Here is a 27173-nt window from a genome sequence, read left to right as displayed (position 1 = left end):
ATTCAGTCACAAACTTTAATACCACCCTCTTGGAGATGTTCCTTAATCACACCAATCCTAAAGGAAAACAAATCCCCAAACCTCTGTACCTCATATAGACCTATATCATTATTAAATAATGGCTATAAGATATTTATGACAATATTAACTAACAGAATGAAAATACCACTATCCAAAACAATAAATAATGATCAAACTGGATTTATATATCATGGACACAGATGACAATATCAAAAGGATAATTTCTCTTATAGATTATGTTAATAAAGAAAATAAACACTCCTAATTGGCTTAGATATAAAGAAAGCCTTTGATTCCCTAAATTGGGACTATTTATTCAAAGTTCTGGTGTTATTTGAATTCCCTCCTTCCTTTGTTCATCTACTAAATAATATATATACAAATAATTTAGCGTATGTTAAGCTTGGTCCTTTCACCTCTGAATCATTACATATAACAAAGGATACTAAACAAGAATGTCCCATGTCACCGATTCTCTTTGCTTTGGCTATTGAAATATTGGCAGATTCAGTATGTAACAATACAAAAATCAAAGGAGTAGATGTCTGTGAACAATACAATTCTAAAATAATCCTCTTTGCTGATGACATATTATTAACATTATCCAGTATAAAATAGACATTAGATGAATTGGATATTTGAATTGACACATTTTACAGGACTTCAGGACTCCATTTCAATAAATCAAAATTTTTATTTTTAAATAAAAAAAGAATTGTAGACAATGGGAAATCACATAATAGGGAAACAATAGTATACCTTAAAATATCTGGGAATTTAGTTATGTAAGGATAATAATTAATTAGTCTCAAAAAACTACAATAATATCATCAATACAATTAAACTTTTTTGGAAAAGTGGAACAAAATAATATTAACATTTGAAGATAGACTACAGTTAATAAAAGTGGTTTTACTACCCCAGATTCTATATATGGCTTTGGCAGTACAACTGTTACCAGAAATGAATATACTCAAAGAAATAAACTCATGCCTAATAAAATTTGTATGGTTTTCCAAAAGAAACAAAATATCAGACCATGGAAACAGGAATGATTAAACATTCCTGATATAGAAACATATATAAAATCATCAATATCTAAAACAATTTCATATTGAATAAGTCCAAATTATTCTGCAGATTGGAAAGAATTAATAACTGTAATATCAATAAATTAATTTGATTTACAAAAAAAATTCAAATAACAGATGAAAAAAATTTGCCATGGCACATATGTATTAGTATGCAGTGTAGCATAGCTAAGCCCACTAAAACTGGTATCATTTAGGAAAATTATTAATGCAGATATAGATTTAAAAATCTGGTTTGATCTTTTAACACTTTTCATAGTTGCAAGGAGCTTTCCACATAAAATATACAGAAAAATAATTAATTCCTGGGAATGGAAAGGATTTGTTTGTTGGTTTCAATGTATCAAAGAACTAAAAGTTCTGGATATGCAAACAATAGAAACAACATACAAAGTTCCACAACAAGATTGGCTTACTATGCAAAGCATTCTGACATATTTATGCAGAATAATTAGTAATTCTTCATTTAAAGAAATACCTAAACTTACAAAATACCTATATGAAATCGTATATAACGATTATGACATGGGAAATAGTATTTCGAAATTTGACAAGATATTAATAAATTATAAAACAACATCCAAATCCTCATATTGGAATTATATGACAAAATTACACTTATTACAGCTAACTGAAGAAATCAAATCAAATATTTTATTATTGATAAAACATACATCCTTTACACAATATTGGAACATTTTTAATTGGAAATGCTTGCATAGAGCATTCTAAATTCCAGATAGATTTACTAAAATTAATTCTTCCACAAAGGGAATATGTTGGAGGTGTGAGCAAATACACAATGCAGACTGGAATCAAATTTTTTTCAACTGTGTTAAACTTAAGCCATTTTGGAATGGTATTAAAAACTTTTTACAAGCTTTATTTAATGAATCATTTAACTTATCTAAAGCTCTAGTATTATTAAATGTGCATGAAGGTCCTCATTTAAATGAGTCAAGTATGTATCTAGTACGGACAGTATTTGCAATCTCAAGGAAGTGTATAACAAGAAGATGGAGTACAAACACAATACCAACTTTGGAAGACTTCTACAGCCTACTAAAGACCACAGCATTGTTGGAAATTAAAATTAAAGAATTAAGGATTCAATCCTTAGCCATTTATTAACAATCCATGGAAAAAAGGTCTTATCATTGATTTACACTTTACAATAACTGAACCAAATGCACTCTGATAACTGGATTGTTACATGTATAAAGTAATAGTATATATTGAGCTCTGTTATAGTGTCAGGCTGATGTAAATAGTGTACATTGTTATTTAAGATGTTATAGGTAAATGCTTTGGAATTTATTCAACTGTATTAGAAAAATAAAAAAAATTTGAGAAGAAAAAAGATACTCTAGACTCCAGCAGATTACTGCACTTCTAGGTCAGAGACACTCAGTGTCAGTTGTAAGCCTTGTCATTTGTTCTCACCAGTTACCAAGCTATTCACCAAATGTATGGCAGTTCTAGTAACTTGTCTCAGACTGAAGTATGTTCATGTCTTCCCTTATCTGGGCAGCTGGCACCTCACAACCACTGCAAGGGAGTCATTTTTCAGACCAAGGATCCATTTATTACAGCCTTTCACAACCTTGGAGATATCAGTGAACATTTCAGTGTCATAGTCAAAACTGTTATATGCACACACTTCTAACAGTTGCCACCTGGACAGGATGAACTGCATGGTCAGTTTACTGCCAATTTCCAGCATTCAGTCAACTGTATTTATTTGTTTGATGTGTCTCAGGCCGACAGTTGCATTATGAAAAGTACATGATGAGAGTATTCAGTGGACAGTCAGTGTCACATGGAATCAGATTTTGGACCCAGTGTCCTTTCTGATTTGATTATCTAAGAGCTGCCATCAACATCTGCGATGGCTTCAGCAGAATTGCAATTATTAGGGATGCTCAGTTGTCCTTTGTCCCCCCCCCCACCAGTGTGACATTCATCATGTGTACATCTGTCCTAATGTGGGGTGGGTGGCACTGTTTAGGGCAGAATCCAGGGGATACTGTCACAGAAAGAGGCCACTTTGCACATCACTGTCCCGGTGATGAGGGATTTTGAGGTTGCAGGCAAACAAGATTCCCTCCACCAGCATGTGATTGCCATCCACTCCAACAATGTGTCCATGGTTTGATACATCAGTAAGCAGGGCAGGACTCGTTGATAATACCATATGTGGAAAGGTTATGAGATTCTGGGAATAGGCCATATCAGCGCAATGTTTTCTCTTTACAGTTCATATTTCTGGACTGACCATCTCTTCATCAGTCAAGCTCAATTGATGTTTACTTATGCTTCAAGCTCAATTGATGTTTACTTATGCTTCATCTGTCATCTACCAGTCAAGCAGTGAAAAACACCATCTTTCTCCGCTAGGGAAGGCCTTGCTGTGACCTGTTTGCATCCCTAACCAATGTCAAATACAGAACCTATTTACTCTAAACCCTGCCATAGAAACAGACACTCTGAGATGTTCTGGTTCAGTAGTGGACTCCAGATCTTCTTTATGCCAGCCCCTTTGACACTCATAAGGATACTTACCTAGAAGGTAAAGATTCACAAGACCAAGGTCATTCCCATAACCTTATTTTGGCCCAGGCAAGTTTGGTTTCCTCTGTTATAATCTCACAGTTTAGAGGCACTTCTTATCCTCAGGATTCAGAGGTATCTATCCCAGTTGCCCAGCTTTCATTATCTGCTCCTACAGCCCCTTAAATTAATCACATGGTTTCTTATGTTCCCTAATAGCCAGGGACCTATTGTTGCCTTTGACTGTAGTCCAGATCATTAAAACATTGCAGAAATCCTGTACCTGGAACAAGTGGATTTGATTTTCTTGTGTGGCCAGTGGAGCAAAATGTTGACACATACTCAGATCTGGTTCCAGTAACTTCATATTCTTTAGCTGACTGTTTATAAATGAGCCTGCTTCTGAACAATATTTGTTCACTTAGCAGCCATTTCTGATTTCTGTCAGTGTATGAGCTCTTCTTTATTATCTTTTCCCTCAGGGAAGCTGCCACACCATGGAACTTAGATTTTATACTAGAAGTTTGACTCTAAAACCATTTGAACCAGCTGCTACAATCTATCTTAAATTCTTGTCAAGGAGGAGTGTACTGGTGGCATTGATGTCAGCCAGGAGAATTTCTGTGATTCAGGTCTTGTCTTCTCTACTTCCTTATATTGTATTTCAAAAGGACAGGGTCTATTTACAAATTCAGGTTTTACATGTAAGAGGATAACAGAGCTTAATGTTAACCAGACCAAAAAAAAAACCTTCTTCATTCTCTTTCCTCATTATTCCAGTAGGGGAGACTTTATTCAGTATTATCTACATACTTGTTGTCAACTGTGCTCATGCGTAGACATAACCAAGGGTGTAAGAAAGGATAGTGTCTTTTTTTTGTTTCTTTCACTTCAGACAGATAGAAGTGAAAAGTATTAAAAAGCCACCCTGTCTGGATGGTTGACAGACTGCATTATGTTTTTGTTTTGTAAAATGCAAAAAAAGACATTGAGATAAATCCAATGCTCATTGTGCTAGATCTGTAGTTACATCCCAGAATTTTTTCAAAAACTCTTTAGTTGATGATATCTTTGAGGTTGTGACATAGGCTTAATTGGACACTTTTGCAAGATATTGTAAGCTGGATGTGATCACAAGGTGTATAACAATGTTTGTGTCCAACTGATTCCATGGTATGATGTCATGATACCACCCTGGAGGCTGTAGTTGAGGACTCTGTCCTGAGGTTAAGATGGATGGACAATATCATGTAAGATGTGCAAGTCCATCCATTTCAACAACTTCATCCACCTTCCCCTTTCCTTTCCTTGCAATCTTTCCCACAAAGAGACTTGGCTGCCCAAATTCCTACCTGCTAACTAAATAGTAGTGTTTTTAATGCAAAGTTGATCAGGAGAGTTGGGGAAGTTTGGTACATTGTGGAAGCTAGGGGAGATGTTTTAGTGCTTAAGAAAGTCTTATGAGAAGCTGCTGCCTGTAGCAAGCCAGTCCTAAAGTTAAAATGAACAGGCATGGCTCATGAAGGTATAATGTTTATGGTAAGTGCATACCTTTCATTTTCAACAAGTAAATACAAAGTAAAGAATAAAAAATGTAACTACAAGAGAAAACCATACCTGAAGATTAAAGCTTCTGCTGCTCCCATCAGTCTGTTGTCGTATTTTGAGAGACTGTCTAGAAAGCACCAAGTAGCAATCAGATTAGTGCTTAAGAGTACCTAGTAGTAGAAAGTGGGTTGACTGCACATATCCTGCTGCTGCTGCTTTATCGGAGTACAGTTAAGTTTTGCTGGTAAATCACATAATCTTTACTAGGTTGCATTTCCTATTTATTTTAATGGGAATATTTGGGGTAAATAATTGGTTATTAGTATTACTCTACTAGCCAAAAAAAACCCATTGGTGTCCTGACAAGACATTTTTTCTAATTTTAAGAGAGTTTCATGTTGATTAAAAAAAAGAGAGAGAGCGCAAAACACTAAAATAGGTAACATGGTCACCTGCTGTTAAGCTGTTTTATAGAGGTACTGAGGTTAACTCTGTACCCATCATTGAATTGTTAGGTTCTGAATGATAGCCATTAGGTAGAAAAGAGGCAAACTAGGTCAGCTAAGTGTTCCTTGAATTTCCCCAATACTTATGTTTCCTTACTGTTTTATATTACGTTTGGAATAAGTGGTAACTAACAGAACTATTTCTCTCCCCACCTGCCTTTCTCTCTACATATACCATAAGCCTGCTTTTCTGTCACTTCATATTGCAGTTCCTGTTTGTATTACTCTAACTTACCTTTAATTTCTCTATAAATGGAGAAATATTTCTCTGACTGTTAAGTCATCACCACATAACTTGTATGTACTCTTAATAATTGTTTTAATATTAGGACTAATTTGGTATAGTTATTTAACTGTATTTGTTTTTAGCTTATTTCTAACGACAGTATATTATTATTAATATGTTTTGTGATACTTTGGAGATTTTCTCCCCGGGTCTCCGCTGAAAATGGGCTTCTACCCAGTCAGACTTTCCCAGGAAACAAATGTCAATAAATAAATAAATAAACTACAACTTATCAGTACATTATTCTATAGCTGTAATCATTCATTGCAGTTAGAACCTGTACACAGTCTCTTAATCCGTAGATAACTATTTGGTTAATGTGAACTCTTTTTGTTCTTTCAGGCAAAATTCTTAAAGATGATACAGCACTGAAGGAATATGACATCAGTGAGAAAAACTTTGTGGTGATCATGGTGACAAAAGTAAGTCACTGTTGTACTTTGATCTGAGATATTTTGTTCAGAGTACAGGAGCCAGTTTAGTAAAACTAGGAGGGGGGGGTCTCACTGAGCCACTTTAGAAATGCAGTTAAACTAATTTCACTAGATGAAACTGAGACTTACTTTTGAATGATTCTAGTCTTCAACCATTGATGTCTGAAGATGTGTTCCCTGTGAGCAGGCTAATAGTACTGGATATAAAACTGGGATCTTTTTAGGACAAAAATGTATTTACTAGTACTTGTTGCCCTATACTTTAATTCAGCTATCTTGGATGTTGGTAATTTTCCTCTGCCAATGTTGTGCTAAGAATGCAAAACTTCAACCACTGAGGTATTAAGTAACACACTAAAGAAGACAGAAATATAGTTGCTGGAAGATTGCAGTGAAGCATACAAGTTAATAGCATCTGTTACGTAACGAACAAGTGTTGTTAGCATCTGTTATATATTGGCAGGATATCCAAAGGCTGTCTATGAAGGAGTGTCTGATGTAGAGCTACCCTCTTACCTGCATGTATACTAACTGAAAAAAAAACATTACTTGGGAAAAAATGGTTTCATGATGGTGGGCAGCGAGTACATATGCTTGACTATGTATCATTCCATAAAACGTTAAGATGTTGGAGAGTTATCTCTTTTAAGCCATGTATAAGGTTCTAGACTGTAACGCTAGGGATGTATGATATGTTTGATGCATAGCGACACCAGTGGTAAAGTGTAACCTATGCTCATTTATTTATATAGGTATATTTATGTCCAGATATTTTGATCTGTCTTATGTTTTTCTCCCTACCATCCAGTCCAGCAAATGTATCTTTTAAGAAGTGGTCCATTTTTTGTAACCTCTAGGACTTGCACTGCAGACATTTTAACTGCTCAGCAGATAACTTTCCCAAGCTGCCAGGCATCTGTTCCATCACTTATTACAAAGCTCCCTGTCTTCACTCAGTTGCCATGCTCAAGCTTCAGACAAAAGGAACAATATTCCTCTGGCTGCCTGCGAGACATTTATGAAATTTTGAACAGATTTTATTTTTTCAAAGATCACTGCTTTTCTGCTTGTTGCTTAGGTCTTAAATTGTGAGTATCTAATTAAACTTTTATTTAAAAAAAACTTTTCCTTTCACACTTCCCATGAGGTTGGACTTATTCCACTCCTAATACAGATCATGACGTCGGCTCCCTTATTTTCAAAATGCACCTGTGGTCCAATTATCCTACCTCTAAACAGCCACTTCAACTGTTTGTATTGCTTGGGGATCCTCTCATGGTACCATTCAATTTGTTTAGGCTTCAGTAGACCAGTGAGACAAAAATACTGGAAGGTTTTAAGAGAGTTGTTGTAGTATTCTTCACAACAGGGATCTTCTGCCAAGGATAGCCCATTGTCTGGCAAGTATACCAAACCTTTAAATCTTGTCTGTGCTGTATGTCACTCATATGCTCCCCATAGAGGACATAAGGCATAAAGGTGATATACAGATGCAGTTACCCAGAACTTCTTAGCTGCCAGTCTGAATAATGCCATTAATCATCCATCTGATTGCCCTTTTGCTCTGCTGAATACCTAGGCATCAGATAAGTGCCCCATTGAGGTCTTTTCTTTTACTTTTGGTCTTGTTCTCTTTTGTTTACCTAGAGTTCATGTCATCCAAGAAAGGAAAATGTCAGTGTGTGAGGTAGATTCTCCATAAGGATCATCATGGACAGTGTCTTTTTTGTTTGAGTGCTTCCCCCGACCATGCATCCTGTAACATTTGCAAGGTTTTTGTGCCCAAGACTTTAAGAAGCTGTTTCTCTTTAATGACCATTTAACTTGAGAACCAGAGGCTTAATCAGTCAGCTCAGGGTAACATGGCGGAATCCATCAACCTTGAGGTGCTCCCATGTAGTAAGAAGAAAGACGAGAAATCTCGGCCACATTCTTTGGCTGTCTAGCCTCCACCAGATGTCTCTCTAGAAGCAGATACTAGCTCTGTTGGCTGTCTGGTATCTAGGTTTGGATTGCTCTGCTGCAATCCTGTTGGAGGCCGGCATGGATCCTTCCTTTCACATGTCCTCTGAGGCTTTGCAGGCATCTGCTGTGGACATCAAGGGGGAACCACAGTTGATTATCTCAGAGGGCCCTAGAGGGATTCTACAGATTCTGGTCAGGGAAGAGGTTCCAGGTACTCTTATTGAATTCTGTCATGGTTCAGAACCTCCAGTGTTTGTTAGGGCTGACGGCCATACCTAGAAAAAGAAGACTAAGCACTCTGCTGTACACCCTAAGGATCCTCACAGGGAATGGCAGGCATTTACTTTATTTAATGCCATAATGGCCCTGAAGCCTTCCCAAGGGGTTTCTCTGCTTACTCCCCCTTGGACTTCAACCCCTTCAAAATGGGCTAGGGAACCTGATTCCTCAGTTGAAGATTCAGAATCTGATGAAGTGTCCCTGTCCTATTCCTCTCAGATGTCTTCACTTTTCGCTTATGGTTCTGATGAAGATGAGTCCATCAGTCCTCTGTCTCCCTTTGATGAATGTTTTTTTGGGGACATAATAGCTAGAGTGATGGAGTACTTTATGTGGGATTCTTCTCAGGTATCTGATATCCAGAAAACGTATGAACTGCTTCAGGTGAACACTTCTAAACTTTTTGCATTTCCTTCTGTGTTGGCTGCTGTGTTAGACACCTTTATAGCTGCCTCCAAGTCTTCTGATTCTCAGCATCCTACGCCAAAGAAATCTGAAAGATACTATAAGGTTCCAGAGGATTGTCAATTCTTAAGTGTCCGTCTGCTGAGCCCGCTGTGGTGTCAGTCTCCGATGACAAACCTTCTAAGCTTTTGCTGTCTTCCAAGCTTCTGCTTTTTGATAAGGATAGTAGGGCAATGGAGAGGGTTATTAAGAAGGTCAATACTACTTCTGCTTTGGCCTTTCGGGCTGTCATTTGCAAGACCCACATTACCAGATATGCTGTGGCCTTGATTTCTCAGGCCTGTCAGTCAGGTTATTTCTGACTTCCCTGATTCTGAAGGTAAGTCCCCTGCCTTATCTGTTCTGGGCACTACCTCTCAAGTTGCTCACCATGCTATAGAGTTTAAGTCTCTTCAAGAAAAGGATAAAGCCTTCAGGATCTTAAAAATATTTTATCTCCCCTATCCCTAAGTTCCAGAAGAATTATCCTGCTAGGTGTGCTTCTGTGCTCAGGCAGCCTCGTCAGGCCTCTAAAGTCAGAAGGGTGGTAGTTGAGCTCCTCCTCCGAAGTCTTCTCAGTCTCCTGTGGCCTAGAAGCCTCTTTTATCCAACAAGCCTGGTTCTCTTTGATATTTTGTCCCTCCAACCCTTGACCAGGTTCTCTTGTCCCTTCGGCTCTCCCTCTGTCTTCCAAACTGGGATCTCATCACCTCGAATTATCTATCATCAATCAGGTTTATTTCATGGTATAGAAGAAGTCTCTCCCTCCTTTTTGAGGGATTCCCCAACCTCCTCTGGGGCAGCTTCCTCATTTCTCAGAGGTTCTTGGGTCCCTGTTGGACCAGGAAGCTGTTCAACTTGTCTTTTGTTCCCAAGTAGGAGGTGTTTTTTACTCCAGGATATTCCTGGTTCCTTGAAAGGAGTGCACTTGGAGACTTATTCTGGATCTCTGCTTGCTCAACATCTTTGTCGAGGTTCCTTCTTTTTAGATGCTCACTCTTCAGACCCTGTTTCGTCTTTTACTACTGGATCTGAAAGATGCTTACCTTCATATTCCTGTTCACCAACTTTTCAAGAAGTTTCTACATTTCTCTGTTTCTTCTCTCATTTTCAGTTTTGTGCTTTGCCCTTTGGCCTCTCTACTGCCCCAAGGGTATTCACAAAATGCCTAGCTCCTGTGATTGCTTTTTGCAGGCTCCAAAGCATTCACATTTTTACTTATTTAGACAGTGTTGTTTCAGACACCTTCTTCCAGTTGCCTGTTAAAGGATCTAGAGTTTACCATTTCTGTTTTTCAGAGTCTGGGGTTCACTATCCACTTCCAAAAGTCTGCCCTGACTCCCTGTTAGGATCATGTGTATCTGGATTGCAGGAATCAGACAGTGCCAATTTTGACCTACTTTCCACCTCCAAAAGACCTGTCTTTTTTAATGCAATACTCACCATGACTGTAACTTATAGGCCATGTAGGGCAGTAGTAATGCAGTAAAATATCACTTTCAGTGCAATACATGCAAATTCATAAATTAAGCATAGTGCAATAGTCTAAGATCCATAGTTCAATCATCTAATGTTCACAGTGCAATACTTAAATGTCTGTTTGTGTGCAAGGATCAATGCAATGTCTTAACCAAGTACCTGTGCAGTACTAAAGTCTCATGCAAGTAAGTGTTCAGTTCAAAAAGTGTTAAAATGTGTTTCTAATTATGTGCATTATCAGTCTGTCTACCTGCATGTCTGTGATGTAATAGCTAGGTGTTACATGTGTAAATGTCTGTGGAAGTAGTCTATATGTTGTCTGCACATGGAGTCTGGAGATATGGAATTTCGTTCAGTTTTTACTCTTGTGTGATTTCTGAATGACAATAAAGTTTACTTTGACTTTGACAGCTTTTTCAGTCTGTCCTTACTCTGCCTGCTGTTCCAGCCAGAGAGTTTCTTCGAGCCCTGGGATTCATGGCCTCTTTTATTCCAATGCTCCCTCTTGCCAGACTGCATATGTGGAAGGTTCAGTGGTACCTCAAGTCAGTTTGGCTTCAGCACTGCCACCCTCTGGATTTTGGTGTGCCACTCCTCCCTGGTCAAAATAGGGAATACGGGTGCTGGATTCAGCAACTTACCCTCAACCCAGGCCTGCCCTTTCAGCCTCCAGTTCCTTCTCAAGAATTGTTAACAGATGCCTCAGACTTGGGGTGGGGAGGCTTCCTGTGGTCACCAGAAAGTTCAATGTCTCTGCCTCCCATTAGAAGTCAGACCATATTAACATCAAAGAGATGAGAGCTTTGATTCTGGCCCTTCAGGGTTTTCACCCCATCCTTTCTCTAGGCCTTCAAAAGGTTTACACAGACAACACCACAGTGATGTGGTATGTCAACAAGCAGGGAGGCACAAAATCTTACCTCCTTTGCAGGCTGTCTGTTCAGGCCTGGGATCTGGCTGTCAGTTATCAGCTATCTCTTCAGACAGAGTATACTCCTTCAGAGCATGATCTAGTGGCAGACTCTTTGAGCAGGTCCAAAACACAAGCTCACGAATGGATGGTTCACAAAGATGTGTTTTTGGACATAGTCCATCAATGGGATATTTCTCAGATAGATCTCTTTATCTCCCTACTGAACAGACAGCTCCCTCTTTTCTGTTCCAGAGTGCTGTGCCATGTGAAATGGAAGATGAATGCCCCCCCCTTTTTTTTTAACCCTGGAAGAGGATGTTTCTCTATGTCTTGCCTTCCCTCCCCTTCCTCTGCTTCCAAGAGTCCTGCAGAAGATTCAACTAGACTCCCCAGAAATCTTGTTAGTGACTCCCTTTTGGCCAAGACGGCACTGGTTCCCTCTCTTAATGCAGCTGGGCAGGGGCAATCATCGCAAGTTACCTCACCAGTTGGACTGCCTCACACAAGACATGGGGTCATTTATCCATCCTCACTTGTCCACTCTTCAACTGACACTGTGGGTGATAGGGTTATGATCCGTTATAGGCACCTTTTTTTCTGAGGAAGAGCTTAGGGTTTTACAGGAGGCAAGAAAACCTGCAGCCAGAAAGTCTTCTATGTCCAAATGGAAACAATTTTCTTTCTGTTGCTACGCTAATAACCAAGATCCTTTTTCACTCCCTCTGGTTCTCTCCTGTTTGTGTGAGTTGCTCCATTCTGGCTTTGCCTGTTCTTCTGTAAAGACCCATTTGTCAGATATTTCTGCCTGTCTGCCCTTGAATCCTCCTTTGGCTTCTAGTTTTGAGGTCAAACAGCTTCTTAAAGGTGTGCTGCATCTTAGGCCCCCAGGGAAGCCTATTCCTCCTCCTTGGAACCTTAATTTTGTTTTAGAAAAAATGACCCAGGCTCCTTTTGAGCCTGCAGGTTCAGCTTATCTGCAGCATTGTGCCTGGAAGACTATCTTATTGATTGATCTTACTTTTACTTGGAGGGTTTCTGAGCTTCAGACCCTTAATGGCCATACCTCCTTTCTTGATTTTTCACATGGATAGGCTGTTCTTTTGTACTAATCCTTCTTTTATGCCCAGAGATGTTACTGAGTTGTCTTTGAATCAGGCGGTACAACTACCTTACTTTTTTCCTTCTTCTCAGTCTGCTAGTGAGAGAGGGCCCTGTATGCCTTGCATTTGCACAGACAGCTCAAGTATTATTTTTATAAAACTAAGGTGATTTGTATGTCTGACCAGCTTTTTGTTTCCTGTCATCACAGGGCATTGGGTTTTGGTGTTTCTAAGCAAACCCTCTCCTCCTGGATTTCTAAAGCCATTTCCTTTTGTTATTCCTTTTATGGCAAGTGTCTCTTCTTTTGTTATATCTCACTCCACTAGGGCTATTCCTTCTTCTGGTGCTTTCTTCAAGGGTTTGGACACCAATTCCATCCTTGAAGCTGCTTCTTGGTCTTCAATGCATACCTTTTCTAAGCATTATAAATTTAATATAGTTACTAGGACCAGAGCGGGTTTTGCTAGAGCCTTTTTTCATGGCTTCCATGAGGGCTGTTCCCAGCTTTCCACCTCCCAATCCTTTCCTTGAGCTTCTAGACTCTCCCTACTGTGAAGAATACTGCAACAGTACTATAGAAGGACAGAGTACAGTTGATAAAATCCTGCCATAACAGTAGATGTCCTTCTCTTCACTGTTGTCAGTATTCATTCCCTCCCACCAACACCCTTTTTTTTTTTGGGGGGGGGGCTTTGTTTTGGTTCCCCCCTTAGTCGAGGATCTCCCTTTTCCATTTACATTTCTTCCTTCTGGATGTGCGTAACCTCTTTTGTCCAAAGTAGACTGCTTTTGTACTGGGTCAGTTCAGTTATGGGTAACTGCGTCCATACATCACTTTCATGCCCTATGTCCTGTATGAGGAGCATATATGTGAGGTATGGTGCATACAAGATCTAAAGCATTTGATATACTGGCTGGATGTTGGGGGTATCCTTGGAAGGAGATCCCTGCTTCAAAGAATACTGCAACATGAAGAGAGGGCCATCTACTGTTATGGTAAGATTTTACACAACTGTACTTTTCCTCTCCATGGCCTGTAACTGCAGTCTCATTTAGGCAATAGCCTGCATTGACCATAATAGCTTATGACCATTTGGTTGTAGCACTTCACAGGTATGATTGTCTACCCTCTGAGATTCCCAACCAGTCCCAGATCTAGGTTGTTAAGGGGTCTTCATTCTTTTCTGTCATTTGCCTCTTTTGTTTGGCACCGGTTTCCCCTAACATTGGTTGTGCCTTCACTGGTTTCATTGCCAGATTTTTTGATGCCATCACTACCACCATCTTTTTTGTTTTCCTGTTGCTCTGATTCATTTGATGCCTGATGTTTAGTCTCAGTCTCCTCCAGCAGTTTACCGGGCATTCTTTTTTTCTGACAGTAGCCTTGCCAATGTACATCACTCTGGAATTTCAAGTTCCATTGTATTTAATGCCATCAGTACTATTTGTGATATATGTAACATTTGATCTGATGTTATCTCTTCATTCTGTTCCTCAGTGGATGGGTAATTGGGTCTAACCTTGGATCCTTCTTTGGCCACTCAAGACTTTGGATCCCAAGCTTAGGCTCCTCCCCTTACCCAAAACCCCTTGCTAAGTCCAACATTACCTCAAATCGTAGTCCAACATTACCTCAAATCGTGTTTGCAAGTTCCTTTGCTACTGACATGGATCTACCATGCTGAGGCTCTGGTAAAGTTTTGAGAAAACCTTGTTGTTCTTGGTACTTTTGCAGTTTACTTCCAGTTTACTTCCTTGTACCCTTACCTCCTGTCTCTTGACTATTGCTTATATTCCTTTTCTCTCCTCTTGCCTTGTCACCATCTTTAATGTAAAAAAAAAAAAAATCTTGCTTATGCACCCACTATTTTCTTAATATTTTCTTCATATAGAAATAGTTCTCTTTTTCTTTATCTATTATTGTTGGCGTCGGACTAATCTTTTTCTGGTTGCAATGGCTGGTAAATCTTGAGTGTTTAAAAAGTATTTGGCTGCAGCCTTAAAATACCTAACTTAGGTACAGACTCCAAAAGTGCATATTGTCTTTTGGCTGATTACTTAAATGACTAATGTGCTATCTTCACTGCTTTCAGCACCCGAGCTATAGTTGAAAGAAATACACTTATCCTAAAGGGACTTTCCCATGCCTCTTTTGGAGAATCATCCAAGACTCAAGCAGTTGATACTGGAGCTCCCCTTTTTCTAAGAAATCCTTGGAAAAAAATCAAACGGGAATAAGGTCATGGGGGCAAAATAAAATAACAAACTGGTATTCATCTTCTATTGCTGCCTCTGCCCTGCTGCCCAAATCTTCTAAGCCTTCGGACTAGGATGTCTGATTTGGGGAAATTCTTGAACTTTTGAGATGATAGGTGGGTGGTCCACTGATGCCCACACCCAAGAGGAGGCCGTGTTCCTTGAAGTCTTTGGTTCTGGCTCAGCTACGTCTTTGGTGGTTCCCCTCACTGATGAGATGGTGGATCTCATCTTGACTAAGTGGGCATGAAAGGAGATGGACATTGCTGAACAAATTCCCCATAAACCAGATAAGGAGTTAGTGTCCCAAAAAGATCAGCAGTATTGGAACAAGGGGTTGGACATGGATTTCATTGTTTTTGGCAGCGGCCTTCAGAAAATAGCCCACAGAGGAAAGCTCTTCTTTCCATCCCCCTACCAGTGAGTTGAGGGCACTGGACTGATTCAGGAAGCAGACATATGCTTCAGCTACCTTGGGGGCTGAATTACTTGGCACACATCACAAGATTTTAAAGGGATTTGACTAAAGAAATCTCCACGTCCTTTTCTGGGTTTATATCTGCAGAAGACAAGAAAATGTTGACTTCTCAGTTAGCCACCCTGCATCACTGTCCAGTGTGTCTGTGCATCTTATCTCCTGTCCTACTGAAGGCACTTCAAGAGCTACAGCTATGGGCATTATCATAAGGAGATGCCTGGATGTCCTTCTTCTATTCTTATGTTGCAGTATTCATAACATGAGGGATTCACTGCCAAAGGTGGTCCCGATGTTCAGCCAATATACAAAAGACTTTAACCACTGCATGATACGTGGAACGTTGCACGTAGACCAGCAGCCGGAGTAGGCCATACAAGTGACATCCACATGTACTTTCCTCAGAACTTCTCTGCTGCCAGTCTGAATGCCATCTACAATTGTTGGTCTGCTAGCCTGAGTTGTTTCCTGTATTTAAGAGATTCAGATAACTTCCCCATTGGGGTTTTCTTTTATATTTTTTGCTACTGCTTTTTTGCCGTGAAGTTACATGTCACCAATGCCAGTGTGTAAAACAAATTCCACATAAAAACAGTCATGGTCCGTGTCTCTTCTGCTTAGGGCTCAACACGACCATAAGTCTTGCCCTATCTGTAAAGCTTTTGTTCCTAAGACCCTACGTAGCTGCCTTTCCACTCTTAATATTTATCTTGAGAATCAAAGACTGAAAGGTTAGCATGTGACATTATGGAGAGTACGTTGAGGTCTTCTGAGTCTGCTATGAAGAAGGCAAAAACAGGCCTGAAGTTCAGTTGTGCCTTCCCTTCCAGTCGTCTCTCTCAAGGCCAATGTAGGCCTGGAAACCCAACCAGATTTTGGCTTGGATGCTAAGACAGGTACCACATCGGAGGCCACAAGGGATCCTGCTATTGGCACTTCCGCTTTGGGCGAACAGGGGAAACTGAGGCTCATTATTTCAGAGGGCCCTAGAAGTATTTTGCAATTTTTAGTAAGAGAGGAAATACCGATGAATATCATTAAATGTAGGCCTACGTCAGGTCCCTCCACCTTTCACAGGGCTGATGTTCCTCTTAAAAAGAAGCAGAAAACCAAACATGTCTCTGCCCCTCAGGACCCACCTGCTGATTGGAAAGCTTTCACACAAGGCTTGTTTAATGCCCTTATGGCTCTTAAACATCTCTCAGGGGTTTCCCTTCCTAACCCTCCTTTAACTTCTTCACCACAGAAAAGGATTAGAGTGCAAGATTCTTCTGAAGAGGAGGATTCCTCTGAGGATGAATCCTTGGCCTGTTCTGCTCAGATTACCTTCGCCTTGGAATATGCCTCCTCTCCTGGTGAAGACATCACCTTTGGGGAGACTGATGCAAAGATGAGGGAGTATTTTAAGTGGGTCTGCTTTCAGGCTTCTGAGGTCGTAGAATAGTTACGTAAAATCTTACCATAACCATAGATATTCTTGTCTTCTTTGTTGCAGTATTCTATCCCTTCCACCTTCCCCCTGTTTTTGCCTTTTTCCTGGATGTATGCTTACCTCCCTTTGTTCCTTAGGCTGATGTTCTTACTGGGGCATTCATTTCTGAGGATGGTACATGCAAACATCACTTTTATGGCTTAAGCCGGCTGCTGGCCTACGTGCGACATCCCACGTACCTTGCAGTGGTTAGAGTCTTTTGTATACTGGCCAAACATCGGGACTGCCTTTGGCAGTGAATCCCTCATGTTAAGAATACTGGGACATAGAAGAGAAGGACATCTATGGTTATGGTAAGATTTTACCCAGTTATTCTATGTGCTTGTGTGACTTTGCTCAGTACTTCTAAGACTTCCTTTATTAATGCTTTGTTTGATGGATCAACACTGTTTGGGTCTAAAGTGAAAGGAACATTGACCAGAAGTGAAGAAGATGGAAAGACCCTTTCCTGCCATTGGTATGTGGTTCTGTATCCCCCAGGGGTCTTTTTCTGGGTAAGAAGCTATGGTTCTGGAAATCTGAAGAGATCTCTTCAACACTACTGGAGACAGCCCCCCCCCCCCCGAGGCACAGATGGGAGTTCTAGTAATGGGCATCACCCATGTGATAGAGGTGGGACACAGAAACAAGGCTTCAGTGGTCCTTTCACCGAGAGGCCTAATCATTGTTACTGAAGGACTGCCTGACTGCCATTCACTGGAGGCAGTCTGAGGGTGCTTATCCCTGCACCACAAAGCCTGAATGTTGGTCACGAGCAACAAATGGATGCAGAGGATAATAATAACCAGAGGCGATTACATTCCATTTTTGTGTTTTCTGAAAAGCCAAAAAGGTTACCAAATGTTTCACCTTCTAAAAGACCAGCAGCACTCAAAGAAATACAAAAGCGGTTACAGAAGCTAAGCATCCAAGAGGTCCCATGAGACAAGCTAGGATCTGGAAATTACTCAAGATTCTTTTTAATGACAAAAAAGACTGGGGTTTTCAGAACAGTTCTGGACTTCAGTCTCCTCAACCAGTATATCAAACAATCAATATTCCAGATCATCACTGCTCAGTCCATTCTTCCACTCCTGAGAGCGAATGATTGGATGTGGTCCATAGATCTTATAGGATGCATACTACCACATCAGGATGGACAGGCAGTCCAGAGGGTTTCTCCACTTCCAGCTGGGAGCCAGTCACTTCCATTTCAGATCCCTGCCCTTTAGCCTCACCAATGTTCCTTGGATGTTCATTAAATGCAAGGCAGTGGTAGCAGCATATATCAGGCTACAAGGCTTCTGAGTGTTCCTCTCTCTGATAGACTGGCTTATTTCTGCCCCTACCAGGAATCTACTTATCCAAGCATAAATCTCCTTCCTATAAATGTGTTCAATGTTTGGTAGCATACGTTACAATTCTGTTCTGTACGAATTGATAGAGTTTATAGGAGCACACTTAGACACAGTTCATCAGACAGCAAAACTTCCAAAGAGCAGGTTATCCATTCTTCATAGTCATGCAAAGGTTATTTTCTCATCCCAAAAACCAATGACAAGGATGGTTCTTCATTTGCTGGGTTTGATGGCTGCATCCATCACATTGGTCCCACTTGCCAGATACCACATGAGAGTACTGCAGTGGATCCTAGAATTGCAGGGATCCATCAGGCGACAACCAGTGTCTTTCCAAGTATGTCTGGTGAATATTTTCATGACTTGCATTAATACAAAGTTCCCCAACCGAAATCAACTGTGACCATGGATGCTTCCCAGTTGGAGTGGGGGGCACTACAGGGGAAAGACCGTCCAAGGCACTTGGTCCACCTCTGAGGCCATACTCCATATCAGCAATCAAGAGATAAGTGGTGGTTTTAGTATTGCAGGGCTTCCACGACTACCTCCCTCAAGGACTGATATCTATCCAAACCAGCAACATGTCAATAGTCTGGTACATCAGAAAGCAAGGGGGAACCCGCTCTTACCCATTATGCTGAGAAGCCATGAAGATTTGACAGTGGATGATATCTTCCAGTCACTTTCTTTTGACAATGCATATTTCAGGAAAGTTCGATGTTCTAGTGGACAGCTTGAGCAGATATAGCCTCCTGTCTCACCATTGCTCCCTGAAGCAAAAAGTGGAAAAACAGATTTTTCACCATTGAGGCCAACCATGTGCAATCTTTTTGTTCTCTCCACAACACCAAATGCAGCAGGATGTTCTTTGTGTTTCACTGTTGCAGTCATCACACTTGTGTTATCAGCCTGCAGGTAGCCCTCAGTCGGCCCGAATACCAGAGAATTAGTATTTCTGCGTCCAGGGGTATAAAAACAGGCAGCCAATGGCATTACATCAGTCTTTCTTGCCGAGGAGCCCGAAGCAGAAGCAGTTCGCAAGTGCTGGTCGGCTGCTACCTGAATTTTCATTTACGAATTGAATAATCCTGAAGTCTTCTAAAACAAAGTACCCCACTGGGGATCCTTTTTTTTTTGGCCGATGTCAGAAAAAGTTAACAATTGTCTTACTTGTGGAAAGCAAATACCTCACAGAAATTTTCATTCTTTCTGTGTCACCTATTTACCACAACGTACCTCGCTGTCTGTTTTGTGCCTTGTTTAATGTCCGAACCATTCGTCGTCGGGCTCTTTGTCGCTAAATTCGTTCACTCTCTATCTCTGTATTCTGAAATGGCTTCGGTAAGCCAACTGACTACCGATATTCCAAAAAAACGTAAGGAATAAAGACAGAGACAGACTGCATAGGTCCAAAGTTGCAGATGATGCTTCCGTTAAGCTAGTCGCCAGTCTGCCGGTACTCAGTGAGGCGCTTTCACAGCCCCTGATGCCCACTTCACTGGATTTGCAGGCCTCTACCGAGACCCATTCGGAGTCCGGTATGCCGCAAGACTCTTCTTTGACTATGGAACTTGCAGATGTCTCTACCTTGGATGGGTCCAGAGGCACTGTGCAGGCACTATCTTCTGAGTCATTTTTTCGCTCTACCGATGTTCAACTACTGAGTTTCTTAAGCCCAGTTTACACACACCGCCTAGAAAACCTACAACCAAAGTGCATGCACCTGCTCCCATGCCACAAAAACAAATGCTTAGAATGGCAGAAGACCTTATTACACTGATTAGGGGAAGTATGTCTTCCCCTGCCAAGAGAAAAAGAGACCAGTCCCCCACAGCTTCTACAGACCAGGAGTCCGATGACTCTGAGATTTCTGATTATGAAGACATGCCCTTATCTGCTTATCAGAATTCAGATGCAGAGGAATACATTCCCTCTGCCTCCCCTCCAGAGGATTTTTCTTTTGGTGAAACCTTGCATACTTTAAGAGAGCATTTCCACTGGGAATGCCAAGACTATCCTTAGTCCAAAAAGAGACTCAGAGAATTCCTAGAGTTGCCTCAGCACAGGCCTTTAGCAATACCCCCTGTCCTGGATGTTGTTGATGATGTTTTTATGGAATCCAGTCTTACTCCTGACACTTTACCTCCTGCCCCTAGGAAATCAGACAAGTACTACAGAGTACCTGACACTCACAAATCCTACTGCTGACCCAGAGATCATTTCCCAGGGGCGTACAAGTTATCAAGGCTACTACAGCCAAGAATCCCACCCCTTCGGACAGGGATTCCACAGCTTTGGACAGATGGGGTAAGAAGGTATATATATCTGCAACTCTTGCTAGTAGGGCATTGAATTGTCAGTTTCACATGCTGAAGTACCAGCAGCATATTATGGAACTTATTAAACAAAAAGTGGTAACCTTTACAGACTGTGCAGAAAATAAAGAATTGCAGGAGCTTATGCACTCTGCAAGCCAAGTCAGTAAGCATACTTTGCAGTGTGGCTTTGACGCCCTAGAAGCATCTTGCAGAGTAGCAGTCACTGGATCTGTACTGAGAAGACATGCTTGGCTCAAGGAGCAGACCTTGCCAGACCGTTACTGGACACTCCTTTGAACAAGGACAATTTGTTTGGCACCAAAGCAGAAGAGGTTATTAAAAAGATGGAAGAAAAAGCTAAGTCTATGCAGACTATTAAAGAATTCTTACAAGTGCAACCCCCTACATTCAGTAGGCATTGCCCTTCCAAACACTGGTCCTTTCCAGCCCCCTCCAGGCCTTCTCAAATCAGACCCAGGGGAAACAGATCACCCAGACTACAGTTTCAGGGTATGCAGAGATCCTAAGCAGTGGGGTGCTCCCACCACTAAAGCAGGGAGTGGTAAGACACCTCCTTACGGAAAAAAACTCACAATGACTTCTTTACTCCATTCCCCAGCCCCGCCCAATTGCTTGTGCAGGCAGAGGAATATTCAAATTTTCCCGTACTTGAACGACTGCCTGATTCAGGCGGACAGTCAGGAATTGCTGTTGCAGCACCTGACATTTGTGAAACACCTTCTCACTTCCTTGGGGTACACCATCAACGAAAAGAAATCAAAACTGGTACCCAGTCAAAAGATTGTATTCCTGGGAGCAAGCTTGGACACATCCCAGATGGCATTCCTCACTTCAGAAAAACAAGTCTATCTGACAGCCTACTTCAAACAAATGGCCAAAAAAACCCAGCTATCTGCAAGAAAAATACTTAAGGCCCTAGGGTTCGTGGCCTCATGTATACTGCTAATTCCATATGCAAGACTGCATATGAGTAAACTTCAGTGGTACTTAAAAAGTCTTTGGTGCCAACATTCTCAGGACCTGGAAACAAGTCATTCCTGTCATACCCTGTCTAAGGACAGAGTTCCTTTTATGGGCAGAAGCATGCTATCACAACAAGGGACTGCCCTTTTCTCAACCCCACGCTGCCCAGACCCTAACCACAGATGCATCAGACTATGCCTGGGGAGCACACATGGACGGCAAATGCATTCAGGGCCACTGGAGCACAAGTCAAATTCATCTGCACATCAACCAAAAAGAGATGCTAGCTGTTAAGAATGCCCTGACAGCTTTCAGATCCCTACTCTTTCCAGGACAACTACTAATAAAACAGACAACACCACAGTTGTGGTACATCAACAAGTAGGGGGAACCCACTCCTACCCATTCTGCAGGTTAGCCATGGCCCTGTGGCACAAGGCCTTGGACATGCAAGTCCATCTGCAAGCTCAATTCCTGCCAGGCAAACAAAACTCACTGGCAGACGACTTAAGCAGAAATCTCCTAGACCCACACGTGGCAATTGGAGCCCAGCACCTTCAGCCTCCCCCTACAACCACCAGCTCAGCAAATTCTGCACCAGGAATCCTCACAGCAGGGCCTGGAAAGTGGATGGCTATCTTTTCAGTGGGTAAATCTCTCAAGCTATGCCTTTTCTCCTCTGCCCCTTCTCTCAAGAGTATTACTCAAGATAAGTCAGGACAGACCAAAGACAATTTTGATTGCCCTGCACTGGCCACGCCAGCACTGGCACCCACTCCTGCGCACCCGGCACCTACACCAGAACCCAACCCTGCTCTCTCAGGAGGAGGGACAGATTTTGCATCTACAACTGCAAACCGTAAATCTTGCAGCCTGGTTTATTGCTTGATTTCTCCCCCAGCAACCCTAAGCAAACAGGTACTGGACGTCATTCTTGAAGCCAGAAGACCCAGTACAAGAAAATCCTATGCTGATAAGTGGAAAAGGTTCTTCTCCTGGATTCTGTCTAAAGGAGAGGAAACAACTCTGCCCTCCCTGCCTCTAATCCTGGATTAATTAGCAGATCTACTCCACAAAGGCCTGTGCTTCTCCTCCATTAAGATACATGCCTCAGCCATTTCGGCTCATTACAACACTGGGCCACCTCTCTTCTCGCACCCTCTTATCAAACAGTTCCTGAGAGGGGCAAACAACTTAAGGCCACCAAGGAGAGCACCCACCCCTGCTTGAGACCTTAACTTTGTACTGGAAAATCTTGCGCTTCCCCCTTTTAAACCTGCTGCATCAGCAGACTTAAAATTCCTCTTGTGGAAAACAGCCTTGCTTCTGGCCATCACTTCAGCTAGAAGAGTGTCTGAGCTATAAGCACTTATGGCTGTGGAACCCTTCATTATTTTCCATACTGACAGGGTTTCCCGCAGGACTAACCCTTCCTTCATGCCAAGTGGTGTCCAGTATGGCTCTCAACCAATCCATCCATTTGCCAACTTTCTTTCCTAATCCTCAAAATAAAGGGGAAAGGATCCTGCACTCCTTGGAAATGCATAGACAGCTCAGATTCTACCTTAATAGGACTAAGCCCTTCAGAAAATCTGACCAGTTTACTAGTCAGCTTTGCAACAGGGGCAGAGGGCAAGGCCATTTCAAAACAAACAATTTCCAAATGAATACCACACTGCATCCATTTCTGCTACAAGCACCATGAGAAACCAACCCCTCAGGGGGTCAGAACACATTCCACTAGGGCAACATCTACCTCTACAGCATTTCTCAGGGGAGTCACTACCAGGGACATCCTGGAAGCTGCTACCTGGAGTTCAGTACACACCTTCACCAAGCATTACCACCTGCCTATCTTTTCTAAATCCAGGGCAGGTTTCACAACAGCAGTCCTGCAAGGCATACTAGCCAGCCCTAACTCTTCTTGACGGCCTCCACCCTTCTTCAGTTTGTGAATCCACCCAAGTGTGATGACTGCAACAGTGAAACACAAAGAACATAGTACAGTTGTGTACCCTTACCATAAACATAGATGTTCAAGGTTATTTACTGTTGCAGTCCTGGTTTCCTACCTCCAGCTCCTGGTTTTTCTCTCTCTCTCCTCTCTATGGCTATTACTCACCCCTTTCAGGGGTATTGGTATTGGTATTTACTTTTTACTGGTGGTGATTTCCCCACCATAACTTAGCTCCCTATTTGGGAGGCTTCTGACATTTGGGCAAGAAAAACTGATGTAATGGCATCGGCTTCCTGTTTTTATACCCCTGACGACCTGACGTAAGTCCTGGAATGACAGTATCTGACGCAGAAATACTAAGTCTCTGATATTCGGGCCGACTGAGGGCTACCTGCAGGCAGATAACCCAAGTGTGATGAATGCAACCGTAAATACACTTGAACATCTAATTTTATGGTAAGGGTACACAACTGTACTTTCTTTGCCCTGCTTCCCCCCTGGAGGGGGGTGTCACCCAAGGAGACGCTGATTCACACTTGGCCACCCAGTCTCCTTTATGCCTTTCCTCTGACTCCTCTCATCCCACAATTTCTTTAGAAAGCATTAGAAAGGAAGGTCTTGGTGATCATCATTGCTCCCTTTTGACTTCAATAAGTATGGTTCCCCTACCTGTGGCTTCTTCTGGATCTCATTTCTCTTCCATTCAGCCTGCCTCTGCCAGACATTCGAACCCTCAGATTAACCACTTGGTTCCCCACTTTCAGTGATGACTATTCAATCCATGCTTTCTTCTCAAGCGATCCACATTTCAGTTCATCCAAGAGACTGTCTACTAGGAAGATTTATAAAAGCAACTGGAAAACTGGGTCATTTAGATAGAAAAAATATAACTTATAAGAGTAATTTTTTGCTTCCTTTTAAGCATGAGGGGGTTCGGAAGTTTCATTCAATGGTTAATTTTGCAGTTGAGACAGCTTTCTCTGATTATGTTATTGACAAGAATGCTGGGAAGATTAGTTATAATCTGACTACAACAGAATGGAAAGCGTTAAAAACTCCTAGTAATTAATATGAACTTGTTATTAAACCATCTGATAAAGGCAATAAAATTGTTGATGTTATGTGATCCTATCTCGCCTACATTCTGACTGATGGGTTCGGAGCCGATCCCTCGGCTCCGACTCGGCACGCTTATGCCAAAGAGCGAAGTCTCTTATTGGCTGAGCTTACTATATCCCAGGATGCACCACTACCAGTCCCCAGATCTCGCTTTGCGCTAACTAGCAAAGACGTGGTCTCGAGCTGGCTGAGCTAAGTAGTGTCTTTTCACTAACTTTTTCTGTCAGAAATTTGCTAATTCTTTAACAAAAGCTGTTTTAACGGCTACTCTGTGCTGTTGTGTGTGTTTTGAAAATTTTTGTGGAAAATTTGTGTGTGATTGGTGTTTGTTCTGGCTACAGGCCCCTTGTTCTGTAGGGCCTTCCCTGTCAGTCAATACCCTTTTTGAACCTTTAGGGGTTCTTGGATTCCCTTAGATATATTCACTGTTGTATGTCTTCAGTTGGTCTTAATGTAATTGCCGGCTGTCATTCTTAACAAGTTAATCCTTGTAGTGTCAGTCTTTTTCAAAGAGTTTTGTCTGTGAGAGAGTTACTCAATTCTACTTATAATGTCTCAGGCGCCTAGGCCTTTGGGCTTTAAGAAGTGCACTAAATGTAGTTTTAAAATGTCTATCACGGATGACCACTCTCTGTGTGTATATTGTTTGGGCGCCAAACATTTGCAGGAGTCCTGCAGCGTGTGTCACGCTTTTTCCTCGAGGGTCCTCCAAGAGAGGAAAAATAAGCTTATATTGAAAGGCCTTATAAAACCCTCTTTTGAAGAAGCTTTAGCATCCTCTCCTTCTCCTGCTAAAAAGAAAAGGGCGTCGGCTCCGACCAGTCCGTCGGACCCGACCGCCAAAAGACATAGGCTTCTCCTTCGGCTCCAAGGACTTCGGAGCCGAGGGCGGAATGGTCTGCCTCGATGCCTCCAGTCTCGACTCCTCTGGCTTCGGAGCCGATGGCTGGGGCATCGAGAGGCGGGTCACCTTCATCGGCTCCACTGTTCTCGGAGCCGATGAAGGTTGTCCGCTCAGACACTTCCTCCTCGGCGCCTAAGTCCTCCTCGGCACCGATGGAAACTGGCTTGTGCATTCCTTCGGCGCCGATAGTTATCGAGTCGCCTCGGAGCCGGTCCCCTAGCCCCTTGGGGCCGTTGGAGAGGCCAACTCGAACCCGTTCAGTCTCCTCTAGGTCATCGAGGATGTCAGATTCGGACATAGACAGGGTGCTCCAAAGACTGTTCCAGTCCCCAGTCTTTCAAAAATTTGTTTCGGCTCCGACCCAATTGGCTTCGGAGCCAATAGCCCATTCCATTGCCATTCCTCCTCCGACCGCTTCGGCTCTGTCGGAGCAGGTGCTGTTGGAGCCGGTGGAGATCCTAGGGTCGGCTCCGACCCTCACTCCAACCCCGGCCTTCGGGTCCGAGTTTGGCACGCGGACTTCTTCGGCCAGACCCGGGGGTGACGTTTCGAGACCAATGCTGTCGGTTCCGAGCCTCCCTCTCGGTGCTTCGGCTGCAGGACTTCCGTCTGCTATCATGGCTCCGGGGACCGGACACTCCCAGGATTCTGGGGGTCCGGCTTTCAGAGCTATGAGGAGTGCCTTGGCCAAGTCTTCTTCGGCCATCTCTACGGCTTTACCGGCACCTTCCCTGGGCGTGGAGACTGGGTCTTTGGCAGTTCCCCTGTCCCTAGGCAGCTGAGCCCCAGGGCCTGAGGTTATCCCCACTGGGGGTTCCCCTCCTCCTGAGGGTTCTTCGGAGTTGTCTTCGGAGGAGCCCCCAAGGAAGAGATCGTGCAAGAGGAAGCACGTGGACTCCCCCGAGTCTCTTACATCGGACACTGATCTTGATGATGCGGAGGGGTCCCCAAAGTCGTCCTCGGATGATGTCTCATTCGCAGACATTTTAGAGATCCTTAAGCAACGAGGCGGCTGGATATCCAAACCCCCCTCTGCTGATGAGTCAGTGCTTCTCAAGGCCTTTGGGGCTCAGCCCTCCGCCTCCTGGGTGTCTCCGCCCTTGATGAGCTCCTGGACTTGGTTTGTCGGAGGGTGGGAACATCCAGATACTGTGGAACCAGTGCCTTCTCGCCCTAACAAATTTTTGTCTGCCCCACCCGAGAAGGAGTTCTTGACGAAAGGCGTGGCTGTAGATGCCATGGTGGTGGCATCTGCTACACAACAGGACGTGGCAGAGCCTTCAACGTCCGTCCATCCTCCTAATAAGGAGTCTAGGAGCATGGACCGTGCAGCGCACCCTGACTTCAGCGGCCTTTACACTAAGGTCCCTGAATTATTTGGCACATTTTACCAGGCTACAGAGGGATCTGGTCAAGGAGCTGTCAGATTCCCTCTCAGGTAACCTACCTGAGCAGCTAGCCCAGTCGGTTAGCTCTCAGTTGGCTATCCTTACCTCGATTTCTAACTCGTCCATGAGGCTCATTTCATATGCGGCCGAAGGGGCGGGCAGAGCGCAGGCACAGGCGTAGCTCTACAGAGACAAGCCTGGCTCTGTTTGTGTCATTTCGCGGAGGCCTTCAAGTCTTCCTTCACGACGCTCCCTTTGATGGGTCCTCTTTGTTTGGACCTAAGGTAAAGACACTCTTACCCGCTGTGAGCAAGAGGGAAAAACTT

The 27173-nt window shown here is 42.6% G+C and overlaps 1 protein-coding gene across 3 annotated transcripts in view; it reads left to right on the top strand.

Annotated features, from left to right (window-relative positions):
* RAD23B (RAD23 homolog B, nucleotide excision repair protein) overlaps nucleotides 1-27173 on the top strand; it is a 1748186-nt gene that overhangs the window by 777068 nt on the left and 943945 nt on the right. For 2 of the 3 annotated variants that reach the window (XM_044061046.1, XM_044061045.1), the window contains exon 3: nucleotides 6345-6424. The exons of the other annotated variant lie outside the window; for it this stretch is intronic. In XM_044061046.1, coding sequence (XP_043916981.1) covers nucleotides 6345-6424 — 80 coding nt within the window. The remainder of the gene's footprint in view (nucleotides 1-6344; nucleotides 6425-27173) is intronic. 3 annotated transcript variants of the gene reach the window in all.

Source organism: Protopterus annectens, chromosome 2.part0 (assembly GCF_019279795.1).
Source record: "Protopterus annectens isolate FY-2018-M chromosome 2.part0, PAN1.0, whole genome shotgun sequence".
NCBI classification, from domain to species: domain Eukaryota; kingdom Metazoa; phylum Chordata; order Ceratodontiformes; family Protopteridae; genus Protopterus; species Protopterus annectens.
This window is presented reverse-complemented; position numbering and strand designations above follow the sequence as displayed.